The 15768-nt window shown below is 38.7% G+C and overlaps 1 protein-coding gene across 1 annotated transcript in view; it reads left to right on the top strand.

The window, feature by feature from the left end:
- The window catches only part of SRD5A2 (steroid-5-alpha-reductase, alpha polypeptide 2 (3-oxo-5 alpha-steroid delta 4-dehydrogenase alpha 2)), a 68845-nt gene that overhangs the window by 41164 nt on the left and 11913 nt on the right, over positions 1-15768 (top strand). Inside the window, exons 2-3 of the mRNA XM_011960552.1 lie at positions 11955-12118; positions 14244-14345. Of these exons, the coding sequence (XP_011815942.1) occupies positions 11955-12118; positions 14244-14345 (266 nt within the window). The remainder of the gene's footprint in view (positions 1-11954; positions 12119-14243; positions 14346-15768) is intronic.

Genomic DNA, 15768 nt, shown 5'->3' on the forward strand with positions numbered 1-15768 from the left:
GTATCTCTTTGATTTCTTTTCCTTGTCTCATTGCTCTGGCTAAAACTTCTAGTACTATGTTGAATAGAAGTGGCAAAAGCAGGCACCCTTGCCTTGTTCTTGATCTTAAAAGAAGAGCTTTCATCTTTGAGTATGTTTGCTTTGGGTTTTTAATATACACCTTTTATTATGTTGTGGAAGTTTCCTTCCATTCTCAGTTTGGTGGGTGCTTTTATCATGAAAGAGTGAATTTTTCAAATGCTTTTTCTGCATCAATTATTTGACCATGTGTTTTACCCTCCTTAAGTCTGGCAATGTATGGATTGCATTGATTGATTTTTGTATGTTGACTTATCCTTGCATTCCAGAATTAAGTCTCACTTGATCATGGTCTATAATTCTGTTTATATGCTGCTGAATTTGGTTTGCTAGGATTTTGTTTAAAAAATTGCTTTGATGTTCACAAAAAATACTGCTCTATAATTTTTTTTTCTGGTAGTATCTGTGTCTAAATTTGATGTTGGGATAATGCTGGAACTCATAGAATAAGTCAGGAAGTGTTCTCTCCTCTTCATGTTTTCTTTTTTTGGAAAAGTTTGAAAACAATTGGGGTTAGTTCTTTAAATGGTAGAAGTATTTCTACTATTGGTAGAATGCACCAGTGAAACTGTCAGATCAAGGGCTTTTTTTTTTCATTGTGAGATTTTGATTTTTGATTACTGATGTAATCTCCTTGCTAGTTATAGGTCTATTCAAATTTTCTATTTCTTCATGATTTAGTCTTGGTAGGCTTAGTATTTCTAGGAATTTGAACATTTCATGTAGGTTATCCAATTTTGGTGGGTACAATTATTCACAGTGCTCTCTTAGAATTCTTTTTATCCCTATAGAATAAGTAGTAATGTCCCACTTTCATTTCTGATTTTAGTAATTTGAGTCTTGTCTCTATTTTTCTTAGTCCATCTAGGTGTAGAATTGTCATTTAAAAAAATTTTTTTAATGAAGGAGCATTTGATTCTATTGGTTTTCTCTTGTTTTTCTATTCTTTATTTCTTTGATATTTGTTCTAATCTTAATTATTTCCTTCTTTCTGCTAGCTTTGGGTTTAGCTTGTTCTTTTCTAGTTCCTTAAGTTGTAAAGTTAAGTGGTTGATATGGGATCTTCCTTGTTTTTAATATAATCATTTGTAGTTTCAGATTTCATGCTTAACACTACTTTTGCTGCATCCTATAAGTTTTGGCATGTTGTGTTTTCATTTTCATTCATATCTAAGTATTTTCTAATTTCCCTTTGCTTTCTCCTTTGATCCATTGATTTTTTTCAAAGAATGTGTTTTAAAATTTTCACATATTTATAGATTTGTCAGTTTTACTTTTGATATTGATTTCTAACTTTATCCTGTTGTGGTCAGAGTTGTTTTGTATATTTCTGTTAGATCTAGTTGGTTTATTGTGTTAAATCCTCTATGTCATTACTTATACTCTGTGTAGTTATTCTGTTCATTTTTGACAATGTGGTATTGAATTCTTTAACTATTATTGCAGAAATGTCTCTTTTCCTTCAATTCTGAAGTTTTTGCTGTCTTTATTTTGATGGTCTGTCATTAGGTGCATAAATGCTTGTAAGTCTTCTATCTTCTTTCTATACTGAACCTTTTAATATTAATGTACTTTTTTCTTCCTGTAATCATTTTTTTAAAATTTAAAGTCCATTTTGTCTGTTAGTACAGCCACATCTGCTCTTTTTTCATTTCCATTTGCGTGAAATGTCGTCTTCCATTTTTTCACTTTCAAGTTATTTGTGTCTTTGGATCTAAAGTGAATCTCTTGTAGACAGTATATATTTGGACCATTTGAAAAATCCATTCTGCTCATCTATATTGGTTGAAGAGTTTAATACATTTTCATTTATGTTATTACTGAAAAGGAGGAACTTACTTCTATAACTTTTATATTTGTTTTCTATACACCTTATAACTCCCCATCCCTGTTCCCTTTTGTATATATTCTATAGCTATTTTCTTTGCAATTACCTTTGGAATTACATTTAACATCCTAAATTTATAACATTCTAACTTTTAAGCCAGTTTAACTTCAATAACATAAAACTCTGCTACTTTAACAGCTCCCTTCCCATCTCTTTTGATTGTTAATATCACAAAATTGCAACTTTATATATCATGTGTCACAAAACAGAAGTAATTCTTTGAAATGCATTAAACTCTTATATGAAAAAAAATAATGAGTTAGAAACCATAGTTTCAGTGATATTAACTTTTAGACTTTTAAAAAGTAATAGTTTCTTAAATCATGTAGAGAACACAAAGTCAAGAAACATTGTTATAATAATACCACCTTTTACAATGTCCCTATATTTACCTTCATTGATTTTTTTATTTCTTTATATAGATTCTAGTTACTCTGTATTATGCTTTCATTTTAACCTGCAGGACTCCATTTAGCAGTTTTTGCATGGCGGATGTAGGGTAGCAAACTCTCTCAGCTTTTGTTTATCTGGAAATGTCTTAAGTTTCTCGTCACTTTCAAGTTTTGCCAGATATGGTATTCTTGCTTGACAGTTTCTTTTTTTATATTAGCACTTTGAAAATATCAGCCCACTGCCTTCTGATCTGTAAAGTTTCTGATGATAAATTTGTAGATAATCTTATTGCAGATGCTTTGTATGTGACAAATCATTTCTATCTCTTGCTGCTTTCAAGATTTTGTCTTTGCCTTTGTATTTGGAAAGTTTGATTATAATGTATATCCATGTGGGTCTCTATGAATTCAGCTTACTTTGAGTTAATTGAGCTTCTTGGAGGTTTATATTCATGTCTTTTTTCAAATTTGAGAGTTTTCCCACCATTATGTCTTCTAATATTCTCTCTACTCCTTTCTTTCTCTCTGCTTCTTCTGGGACTCTCACAATGTGTATGTTGGGCCCCTTGATGATGTCTCACAGGTCTCTTGGGCTCTGCTCACTTTTCTTCAATTTTTTCTTCTTTTTGTTCCTCAGACTTGGTAATTTCCATTGCCTTATCTTTGAGTTCTCTGATTCTTTCTTTTGCCTACTCATATCTTCCCTCAAAGCCCTCTAGTAAAATTTTCATTTCTGTTATTTTAATTTTTAGCTCCAGATGTTCTTTTTAGGTTTTCAAAATCTTTATTTGTATTGTCATTTTGTTTTATATATTATTTTCTTGACTTTATCCACATTTGGTTTTGTTTTATTTATTTATTTATTTTTTTAGACAGGGTCTTGCCCTGTCATCCAGGCTATAGTACATGGTTCAATTAGCTCACTGCAGCCTCAACCACCTTGGCTCAGGTGATCCTTCTGCCTCAGCTTGTTGAGCAGCTAGGACTATAGGTGCATGCCATCTATGCCTGGATAATTATATAAATAAATAAATTTAATAGGGATGAGGTCTCACTATGTTGCCTAGGCTTTTAAATTTTATTTTTGTGGGTATGTAGTAGGTATATATATTCATGAGGTACATGAAGTATTTTGATACACGCATGCAGTGCATAATGATCACTTCCAAGATGCAAGATAAAGCCCTCTTTACTCTTCACTCTCCTCTCCTTGAGCAGATGATGGGAGTAAATTTTGTTGTTGTGAGCTGTACTGCCTGGTTTTGCAGGAGGAATGGCATAAACACTTCCTTAGCCACCCTGGCTGGTGTCCCATGTCCACTGACTCTAAGCCCAGCACAGCACTAGGACTTGCCTAGGAATTGCAGTCCTTGTGGCCTAGACTGCCTTTCAAGTTTGTTTAGGATCCCAGAGCACTTCAGCCCATGGTGGCAAGTCTTGTGAAAATTCAAATTCCAACTGCTGGGATGGTGATTCTCCTCTGGCTAGGACTGATCTGTATGCTCCCTGTGCGTGTTGGCATTGGCTGAATTTAGCCCAGTTTTACTTTCCACTGTGACAGGCCAGCACTGAGTTCAATGCAGAGCCCCACAATCACTGCACTTTCCCTTCCCCAGGTTTACAGATTCTCTCTCTGTGCTATGTGGCTGCTGCCAGAGGCATAGGGGAGGGGCATCACTGGCAATTCAACACTATGTTTCTTACCCTCCTCAGTGCCTCTTTCAGCAATACGAAGTTAAAACCAAGTACTGTGATTGCTTACCTGATCTTCTGTTTTTACAAAGTGCTTTTTATGTGTGTAGATAGTTGTTAAATTGGTCTTCCTGCAGTGGGGAGCATTGTTGAAGGCTTCTGTTTGGCCATCTTGCTCCACCCTCCCTTTTTCAGTTCTTAAAATATCTTCAAGACAGTTATTTTAAAGTCTTTTTTGAGTAGATCTGCTGTTAGGTCTTTTTCAGGGGCAGTTTCTGTTGACTGTTTTTTCCTTTGAATGGGCCATATTTTCCTTTTTTGAATGCCTTGTGATTTTTGTTGTTGTTGTTGACACTTGGGCATTTGAATTTAATAATGTGATAACTCTGGAATGCAGATTCTTCTTTTTCCTCAGGGTTGTTTGCTTTTTGTTATTGTTTTGTTTATTAAAATTGCTTTAGTCTGTCTCTGTGCCAAGGATCAGCCTGAGGTGTAAACGTAAAGTCTTTACTGGTATTCTCTGAGCTTGCATCCTTCTATGGTCATGTGTGTTAACTTTATAATTTTTCCCATATATTCAGTTGTTTGTGAATGTCCTTATCTTTAATATCTGGTTCCCAAAAGGAGAAAAAGAAAAAATGAAAAAGGGAGTGGAAATAGGGTGCCAGCCCTTTAAATCCCTGGAAGTCATTTCAGCTAGATGGGAAGGGGTTTGCAACAATGCAATAAGGTGTAACAGCAAAGACCCACCACCTCTTTGTCTGTACCTCTCTGATCAGAAGCAGTAATCATCAATCTAAGCACATATGCCTGATATTTAGAGGACAGGGTCCTTTTTGCTTATCCTGGCTCCTTCAAGCTATGTGCAAACTGCTGCAGGAATACATGCACAGCTGCCTGCCACAGGGGTGGGGATGGGAAATGGGTAGCTGCTACTGTGCTAAGAGCTAAAATGGACTGAGCTGAAATCAAAATTAACTGCAATGTGCCATCCAAATGTTTCCCTGAAAGTTGCAAGCCTTCGGTAGACTCCAGATATCAGACATACTCTGTCAGTGCAATTATTGCCTAATCAGGGAGACAGATTCCTCATGTTTCTTACTCTTCCAGCTCTCCAGGATGCTCTCCCTACCTTTCTCTATTTAATGTTTCTATGATACATCTTTTCCCATTTTATTACTTTTACCCTGCCTATATTGTTATATTTGAGTGAGTTTCTTGTCATCAACCTATTGTTTGTTTATGTTTTAGTCAACTCTTGTCTTTTAATTGTCTTTAGCCAACTCTTGTCTTTATAATGATTTGAATAATTTACATTTATTGTAATTATTAATGTATTAATGCTTAAGTCTGAAATTTTATTTTTTGTTTTATGTTTGTTCTCTCTGTTTTCTTTTTTTATACTTCCTGGTGATTATATGAACATTTTTTAGAATTTCATTTTGATTCATCCTTAGATTTGATACAAGAGAATCTCTTTCATATAGTTTTTTAGTGGTTGCTCTTGGTGTTAAATTATACATGCACAATTTTTCATAGTTTAAAAGTGTTGTCATTTTACCAGTTTGAGTGCAGAAAACATACTTCCCGCAATGCCACTTTTTTATTCCTCATTTATAGTATAATCGTCTTAAATATTTCCCCTTCATACATTTAGAATTACATAATACAGTGTATTGGCATCTATTGATTTTTAAAAATTCAGTTTGAGACCTTCTTGGTTCTTGGTATGTGAAGTTATTTTCAGTTGAAACCTGGACATTTTGAAACCTGAATGTAGAGGCTCCTTGTTGCTTTTCTGTGGTGGTGGGAGTTTTGGCTCCCTGCTAGTCCTCCACTGATACTTGTTTGGCTGAGAGAGTTAAGAATGTTTCCTTTCACCTCCCAACTGGTTTCCACTGACACCATGGAATGCAGTGGAGGAGGGAAGGTGGCCTTGTTGTCACTGGGAAATGGTGAATATTTCAGCTCTCCACTAGGGCTTCTCTGATACTACCCAGGCCAGCAGGAGGATGTGGAGTTAAGAAGTCCTGGTTCCCCATGTGGTCTTTATTAACACTGTGCAGAAGTGGGATGAGCTTGTTACTTCCCAGTAGGAATTCCTGACTCCCTACTCAGCCTTTTCTGACACCACCTGGCAAGGGGTTAGAGTGCCTATCACACAGCTTGAGGAAATACAGGGGGAAGTACAGGAAATACAGGGGGAAGTACAGGAAATACAGGGGGAAGTCTGATGGAAGCACTTGCATCAGACTTTGCTAGTGGGGTGAGAGTGAGCCAGTTTTTCTGTGGTGTTTGCTATAGCGGAGCAACTATATTTTAAAAGTTTTTGTCTTTCTGGTTTTTCCCTTTTTCTCATTCCTTAGCTAGAGAAAGTAAGATTTTGTTTGGCTTTTTGATCTGTGACTATTCCATTTTATGGTTGCCAACTTCATCAGCTCTAAATCTGGAATATATGAGGCAAAATGAAAACCCAAGAACACACTGCTTTGTTTTTCTTCAAATCCTAAGGTCTCTAGCCCATGTGCCTTGTTTTCACCAACTTCTAGAATCTTCTCATGTTTGCTTTTTAAATAATGTCCAGAGACTCAGTTATATGTAGCAGGAGGAATGTGGAAAAGCATCTCTACTTCACAACCCCCTGGAAGTAAAAGTTATGGTGCATATACAGTGAGATAAAATTTGAAGTTCTGCATGCATACGATGTCTGCCACTTATAGCACATGATAGACTTTCTTTCATTCAAATTCATTCCAGGCCTACTGTGTGCCAGGCACTGTTCAAGGCATCGCACATATAGTGATGAACAAAATAGATAACATTTCTCTCTTTATGGTGCATACATTCTTGTGGAAAGAGGTGGACAATAAACACAGAAAGTAGAATATGTTAGTAAAAAGTGCTACTGGAAAAAGTAAAGTAGATTTATGAGGCTAGTGAGTGCTGGAGGCATTGGAGGTTATTTATTTTACATAAGGTGGTCAGGGAAGCTAACATTTGAGCAGAGTGGCTGCAGTGAGATGGACAAAGATAAAAAGTTGTAGAAGAGAGCAGAGATGTAGTTGGGGAATCAGACTGTCTAGAGTCTTGAAGGCAGTCAAGAATTTGGGCTTTTGTTTAGTCACGAAGGAGGTTTTCAGAGGGAAGTAATATGATCCAGTTTACAGCTTTACTTGGTCTGCTGTATGGAGAATAGATTGCCGTGGAGTAAGTGTGGTGGTCAAATGAGGAGGCTTTTACAAATACCCAGGAGAGGTTTAATGAGAGATGAAACTCAGATGGAATAGTGGAGTTGGTGAGATGTGGCCAGATTCTGAAAATATTTTGCAGATAAAGATGACAGAAATTGCTAACAGATTTTATGTGGGGTATGAGAGAGAGAGAGAAAGAGAGATCAAAGATGGTCTAAGGTCTTTGGCTTAAGCAATTGGAAGAATACACTTGGCATTTACTGAGATGGGGAAGACTGAGGGAAGTGCGAGTTTGGAGAAGAATGGGGAATCAGAGGTTTGGGTTTGACTGTGTTAAAATTGAAATATTCATTAAACTAGAGGTATAGCAGGAGGTTGCCCATATGAGTCTGAGTTTAAGGACTGCAGATATCCTGTCTGGAGATATCAATTTGGGACTTGCTGTTCTATAGATGATTGTTTTTGTCCGTTTTGTGCTGCTTTAGCAGAATACCTGAGACTGGGTAATTTACAAAGAGCAGAAATCTATTTCACACAGTTCTAGAGGCTGGGATGTACAAGACCAAGGTGCCAGCATCTGATGGGGGCCTTCTTGGTGTATTCTCACATGGAGGAAGGCAGAAGGTGAAAGGGCAAGAATGAGCACATCCACTTCCTCAAGTCCTATTTATAGCAGCATTAATCCATTCATGTTGGCAGAGCCCTCATGACCTAAACACCTCCTAAAAGGCCCTACCTTTCAGCACTGTTGCATTGGGGATTAAATTTCCAGCACACAAATTTTGGGGGATGCATTCAGATTATAGGAATGATATTTAATGATATGTCTAGATGTGATCACATAGACAGAGACTGTAAATAAAGAAGAAAAAGAGTCCTGAGTTCTGGGGGCACTCTCATATTTAGAGGTCAGGATGATGAGGAGAAACAAGCAAAGGAAAATGAGAACAGATCAGTGAAGCAGAAGAACCAAGAGAGTGTGGTGTGCTGGAAGCTGAGTAAAGAAAGTGTTTCCAGAAAGAGGGAGTGATTAATTTGTCAAATAAGAAGAGAGTTGTAAATTGATTCTTGGGTTTGGGAATGTGATCGTCTCTGGTGGACTCACCAAGATTTGTTTCCATGGGAGGAGGGAGAAGGAGGAAAGAAGTGGAGGAGAAGACAGAGATGGCAAGCATAGGCAGCTCTCTGGAGTTGCTATAAAGGAAAGCAGGAAAATGGAGTAGTAGATGAACAAGGTTACAGGGTCAAGAAAGGAGTAATTACTATACAGAATAATTAAATATATACATGGAAACCTTGTATTTATATATAGAGTTTGAATTTATTTTGATTGACAATGAGTCTAAAATTTCATATAGTGAAAAGTCTTCAATTGACTTGATAATCTTAGCAATAGCATTTATATTTGAAGAAGACTTAGTTAAATATGAGTTGGTCTATGCAAGATGTGTAATTTTAAAGCTTTTTTCTTTGGTTTAATTTGGATTTGCAATTTCAGTTAACCCTTTCCAATGAATGCCCCCAAATGAATATTTACTTAGCAATGATAGAAAACTTTATATTTACAGAGTACTTATCAGTCTCTCTATAAGAACAAACCATAAAAGAATGAAAATTTATATTAGAGGTGTAGGAGGTAAAGTGATGTGGTCCCAAACGAGGGAAACTGAGCCTCAGCCCATAGGTGGAGCATGGGATCGGAAGGGGAAACTCACCTACAACTCTACAGCACCAATTGCCAGTCTCTTGAGCTAATAGACTCTCTCCCGCTTCTCGTCATTGTCTTTGTCTTTTTCTAAAGTGCAACAAGCTTTGAACTACTTCCAGCTTTCCAATAGCAAAGTTATTCAGATTAGATGAACTTTATTTGTTCTCCGGGACTTCTAGCTCTCCAAAGCCTTCTGTCTGTACCCTGTGTTCACCAAACCTCCTTCTTTTTGCTGCTGGGAAACCCAAGCGATTACATTTCCCAGCCTCCCTTGCAGTTGGGTGGGGCCAAAAGAATGAGGGTGGAATTTATGCCACTTCCAGCCTGAAGCATGGTCATTAAGAAAACCTTCTACATAATCCTCCTTGTCCTCTCTCTTCCTTTGCCTGCTGGATAGATGTGGTAGATTCCTTGGAAGGGCCTGGGTCCTGAATGTCTGTGGAGCAGAAAGTTGAATAGGATCTTACTGTGGCATGAGCAAGAAATGAGCTTTTATTATGTTGATCTTTTGATACTTTGTAGTTTTTTTGTTACAGTAGTGAGCCTGCCCTGATTAATACATACTTCTACTACAAGTATAACAAAAATACAACTTTTTTTTTTTTTTTAATACCTTTCTGTAGCCTTTCAGGATCCTTTTCTTCTAAGAAGTCACCTTCAGGCTCCCAAAGCTCTCATGGAGTGTGAATGCAAGGAGAAACAAATAGCAACAATCCTGTATCAGTTACTTTTTCCTGCATCATCTTATTTAATTTTCATAGGAATCCAATGATTCTCATAAAATAGTAGTCCAATGAGTCCAACCTTATAATCCAATGAGGTTAATAATTAACCTTAGTTTACAGATGAAGGAGTTTGTCCAAGATCACAGAGTTATGAAATAGTGAAGTCCTTCAAGCCTGAACTTTTTAACCACGGAGCACTTGCTCTCCCACCGCATCTTCGCTCTGTTCTTTTTCCCTCTGGGGAAGGAAGAAAAGCTCATTAATCTATTTCACTTATGCACACTCTGGTATTAGCGACTCATTTTCCTTTCCCTTGTTGTGTGTATTTGTGTTTTGAAGGAGGTGAGAAACAGAGAAGGTAATTATTTACTGAAAGACATGAATTGCAGGTACTATTGTGATTGGGTGGGGTGGGAGGCATTCTGCAGATGACATAGTAGACCTGAGTCCAGGTGTGAAGGGGAGAGGGAGACAGCAGATAGCATTTAGTTTCTAGGGAGACAGCACAGGAAGCTAACCTTTCTTTCCCCTTCAAGTTTTTAATACAAACACTTAAAGATCCTCATAGTCCATTAACTGGCCAGGAGAGCAGATGGTAGAGGTGAGGAGTTTCAGCATCGTGGGAATACCTGAGCAGCCTCCCTGTTCCAGCAGAATTGTAGATGTTCAAGCCAAGAGGAAAGATGTGAAACTGCTGTTGCCAAGGGGGAAAGTGCAGGTCTTCAATATAACCTTGATGTTTTATGTTTATAAAATTTGGCTCAGCTGGGCACGGCGGCTCATGCTTGTAATCCCAGTGTTTTGGGAGGCCAAAGCAGGTGGATCACAAGGTCAAGAGTTCCACACCAGCCTGGCCAATATGGTGAAACTCCATCTCTACTAAAAATACAAAAATTATCTGGGCGTGGTGGCGGGCACCTGTAGTCCCAGCTGCTTGGGAGGTTGAGGCAGGAGAATTGCTTGAACCCTGGAAGTGGAGGTTTCTGTGAGCCGAGATCACCCCACTGCACTTCAGCCTGGGCAACAGAATGAGACTCTATCTCAAAAAAAATAAAATAAATAAATTGACTCACACATAGTGCAACACCTATCTCCATACTTTTGCCCGTCACTCCATAGTTTAAAATATGCTTCTTCATAGGAAGCATCAAATTAGATAATTTCATCCTCACAACAATTTTAGGAGGCAACACTCACATATGATCTAGGTACAAAAAAATGGTGACCCATATCCCTGACATGAAGCCCAGGGCATTTCTTAGACTTCCTGTTTTTGAGAAGGAGATCTAAGACAAACCTCCCAGACTTTGAAGGATAGGTGTTTCTATCCAAAATGCAACTGTGATTATCTGTGAAATCTGCAGATCTTGTCTGGTCTTTCTTGTCTGCAAAAGATCAGATGAATGCTCTGGAGATGTGTGTGGTTGTCTAGCATGAGCGTGTGTGTGTGCATTTGTGCATTTGTGTGCGCATGCATATGTGTGTGTGTGAGAGACAGAGAAAGAAAAATGAATATAAAATTTACAGATTCAAATATCAGTTTTCAAAGCTTCAGGACCCAATTGTCTACATAGGATTATCTGCTCTGTTTAGGAAAGTGTTTTCTGGAGTGGAGCTCCAGCTCTGTGATGAATGTGCCAAACTAGGGGTTCCTTCTGAGAGAGTCATCATGTCCTTAGCATGCCGTGGCTTGAGGAAATCCCACAATGAGTAAATATTAGGTCTTGTCTGATGTTATAGATCCCAAACTTACTTAACTATGGATTCTCTTTTTTGAGTCTGTTACTCATTCGCATACAGTGACAATACATCTTTTTGAAAATGCCAATTCCGGAGTAATTAGAAAGATTTAATGTAGAAAACTGGGATTATCAGAAGACCTAGATCTTGCTCTTACTCTACCACTAATAGGCTTTATAATTTTTGACAAATTATTTTTATTTAGTTCTTTTTCAAGTGAGTATTTTTTTCTGCTTTGAAGGAAACATTTCTTTAAGGATATTTATTGTACTTACTTAAAACTGTTATTCTGTCATGATAATTTCACTTTGTGGAATTATGTACATGGTACATGTACAAGATGGTACATGTACCAACATGGTACATGCTATTCATTATTTATTATGCAAATTATTTATGTATTCTATGTTGTTGATTATTTCTTAGTGGTTGTACTTTTCAGGTATGGTACCTTCTGGTGTGAGCTTAAGAAAGAGGTGGGGATGAGACCATGTTCTTTTTTAACAGTGAATCCTAACCTTTCCTCCCCATGTGTCTCAGGACATTTGTGTACTCACTGCTCAGTCGAGGGAGGCCTTATCCAGCTGTACTCATTTTCAGAGGCATTGCCTTCTGCGCTGGAAATGGATTCCTTCAAAGCTACTATCTGATTTACTGTGCTGAATACCCTGATGGGTGGTATACAGACATACGGTTTTGCTTGGGTAAGTGAATCTAGCCACTTCTCACCTACTCCCCAGTTAACAACCCTTCCCACAGTCTACGTCGCCATGGCCTCTCCCTACTGCAATAACCTGCTAATGATCCCATCTTCCCCTCCCTCACCCCTACCCTGGTCTTTTCTCTATATGGTAGCCAGAGAGATTGTTTAAACACATATCATGCCATTTCCCATTGCAAAACTCTCCAGTAGATTTCCTTTACTCTCAAAATACAAATTCTTTCCCACTGCCTTTAAATTCTAAATGTTCTTGGTGTTTCCAATTTCCCAGCCTCTTTTCCTGGCTCGCTGCACCTCCTTTTCTGTGCTCCAGTGCCAGTGGCCTTCCTGCTTTGCCACAAGCTGTCAAGCTTGTCCGGCCCCAGTGTTTTAGTGTAGGACTGTTCCCTCTGCCTAGTGCAGGGGTGTCCAGTCTTTTGGCTTCCCTGGGATACATTGGAATAAGAAGAATTGCCTCGGGCTACACACATATTGGTGTTAGTGTATTATATTACACTAACACCAATGATAGCTGCAGAGCTAAAAAGAAATTTCATAATGTTTTAAGAAAGTGTACGAATTTGTGTTGGGCCACATCCAAAACTGTCCTGGGCTGCGGGCTGGACAAGCTTGGCCTAGAAGGCTTTGCCCCCATGTATTCATGGGGGTTGATTCCTCACTTTATTTAGTTCCCCACCAATTTGCACCTCCTCAAAGGGACTTTCCCTGACCACCCTACCTAAAATAGTTGAAGACACTGCTGTGTGTGCTGTCCCCCTTCCTTCCCCACTCCCCTGCCATCCCTCCCCAGATACCCTTTCTTTCAGGCCAATGATCATTTGACTAGACAAGGTGGAAAATCCTTGTTTTATATTGTATCAAATAAGGTGAGAACAGACCTGATTGTTTTAACTAAACTATTCTTGCTTTTTGCCTGATGTATTTTGAAAAGCACTAATGTGCTTTGCTGAGAGGTTGGGTTGACCCTTTATGTGGGACGGTGAGTGTTTCTGGGCTGTAGTAATGCCCTCTGGGATGCAGGAACTAGCATCCCCGATCCTGGCTCTCCTCACCTCAGAACAGGGCCCTTTCTGTACCAGTGGATAGTGTACATGGAGACACCTCCGGGATATGTGGCTGAGTAAAACAAATAAAGATGTGAACGGTGTGTGTAGTATGCTACTTTTAATGTCAGAATGTGTATGTGTGGGTGTGGTAGTGGTGGAAGTCAGTTTGTTAGTGGCCACACCTCCAAACTAGCTCACGTTATTTTTATGAGAGTGGGTGTTTCAGTCAGGAATGCGCTCAGAAAACCAAATAATAGTGACTGGAATAATGCAGAATTCATAGTTCTTACATAACAACAAGTGTCGAAGTAGGTGGCTTCTGCATTCCTGTGGTTGCTTACCGACACCATTAATAACTCAGGCACTTTCTGTCTCCCCTATTCTTAGCATGTTTACCCGTGGTCCTCTTGTTAGTCACTTCATGGTTGCAAGACGTTGACTGTAGCTCAAGGCATTGCATCTGGCAATCAAGACAGGAAGAAGGAGGAAGTAGGGGCACCGGTCTTGCCTGTACCTTTTATCAGAAAAGCAAACGATTTCCAAGGAAGTCCCCCCACCAAGACTTCACTTTACATCTTATTGGTGGAACTGGCTCCTGTGACCACCTTTCTCAATTCAACCTCTATAGTGGGAGATGGCAAAAGAAAAGGGGCTGGAATTGGCTGTTGAGATATGCAACCTCGATTTGACTCTTTGTGAATGAGCTAAAGGCTTACTATTATGATCCGTTCATTTATTTGTTTATGTATTTAAATACTGGACAGTGGTGCTGCCTCCTGCTGTTCTCTCTTTTCTGACCTGTCTCCATCGGTGGCGCCACTGTGCATTTTCAGCCTGAGTCTAGGAAACAGCACACTCAGTGCTCCCCATTCAGGACCAGGACTCATTGCCCTCCCCACTTTCTGCCATATCTTAGGACCATTCTTTTAGAAATTAAATGCCCTTCCCTTCATTTTTAGGAATTAAATGCCCCTCCTTTCATTTTAGCTTAGCTTGTGAAAAAGGCACCAAAATCTGGACACATTTTTGAAAACATTTCTCCTTTCTCTCTTCTTTGTCAAGGTGTCTTCTTATTTATTTTGGGAATGGGAGTCAACATCCATAGTGACTATATATTGCGCCAGCTCAGGAAGCCTGGAGAAATCACCTACAGGATTCCACAAGGTAATGTCTCCCCTGCCCCCAGACTCTCACTCTTCCCTTGAGCCTGCCCCAGGAATGATGCTATGGTAGCAGATGGAGAGGGGACGGTGAGGGCACAGACGATACAATACCTCTCAGCTTGCTCTTGACTTCCCCTGCATACCTAGTCCCATCACAGTACGTCTGCATTTCTGACCTGAACGCAGAAGCTCAAGAGAGCTACCAAAGCCCTCAGTAAGGTGCGAGACCACAATACCTGGAAGGTGGGAGACAGTGGGAGATTTGAGTAGGGTTGGAATCGGCTACCTACAACCTCATTGCAGTAGGTAAGATTGTCATGTACAGAGGGCAGGTAAGATTGTCATGTACAGAGGACTGATCCTTTCTAGGTTTGCAAATGATGCTGAATGTTTGGCCAATAAATGTGTCCCCTCCGATTGATCTAGACTTATCTTGTGAGCAGTTAAGGCTAGAACTTGTGAATTTCCTGCCACTTGTATATACTTTTAAAGGTGTAGAAAACTATATTTACTTAATAAAAACTTAGGATGGGAGATCTTACAAGCACAAGTGCAGTTTTGGAGATAAAGGTGAGCATGTTTGTAATCCTAACTGTTCCAAAGAAACCAGGGTATGAGAAGGACAAATATATGCAGATGGGAGTGAATCAGTCCAAGTCATCCTTCAATAGATTTAGATGGGTATTTGTGTAGGTCCTTGGCTTCTACCCTTTTTGATGTAAATACAACCCTTTATTTACATCAAAAAATTTCCTCAATTATGACATGATGTTAGTGCACATTAATAGTCATTAAGAAATTAATGTCAAAGTTACTATGAATTCAGTAACATATTCAAATGAATTTGAATGTTGTTAATATCCTAACAGTATCTACATCAAACAAAAATAATTTAGTAGGTTAAGATGTGCCATTTACTGTATTCATAGACAATTTATAGGCCCTTTGCATTAGATCTGTGGTTCCTCCCAGGTCCTAGAGAATCACAGGTTGGGAACCACTGATGCAATCTCATCTTCAAGAAAGATTCAACTCTAAGGGGCTTTGATTTTAAAAACATTCACTCCATAACTAGATAAATAAAGAAGAGCAGAGAAAGCGCTTAAAAACCAGTTGCCAAGATTAGTTTCCAACTTTTGAATTATAATAGAGAATGATTTAAAAACAAAATATTTTTATATAACTATAGAAAGAACAAAATTGTTTTGGTTTAAACATCCCCAGTTTAATGTGGGTAATAAAATTTGAGTGTGGATATATTTAATATCATTAGAAATATGCTGATTTCTAGATACAGTCCTGAGAGAAGAAATACCTGGTTAGATAGAAAATGAAACATTTGGCCGGGCGCGGTGGCTCAAGCCTGTAATCCCAGCACTTTGGGAGGCCGAGACGGGCGGATCACGAGGTCAGGAGATCGAGAC

The sequence above is a fragment of the Colobus angolensis genome, unplaced genomic scaffold (genome assembly GCF_000951035.1).
Source record: "Colobus angolensis palliatus isolate OR3802 unplaced genomic scaffold, Cang.pa_1.0 Scaffold515, whole genome shotgun sequence".
NCBI lineage: Eukaryota > Metazoa > Chordata > Mammalia > Primates > Cercopithecidae > Colobus > Colobus angolensis.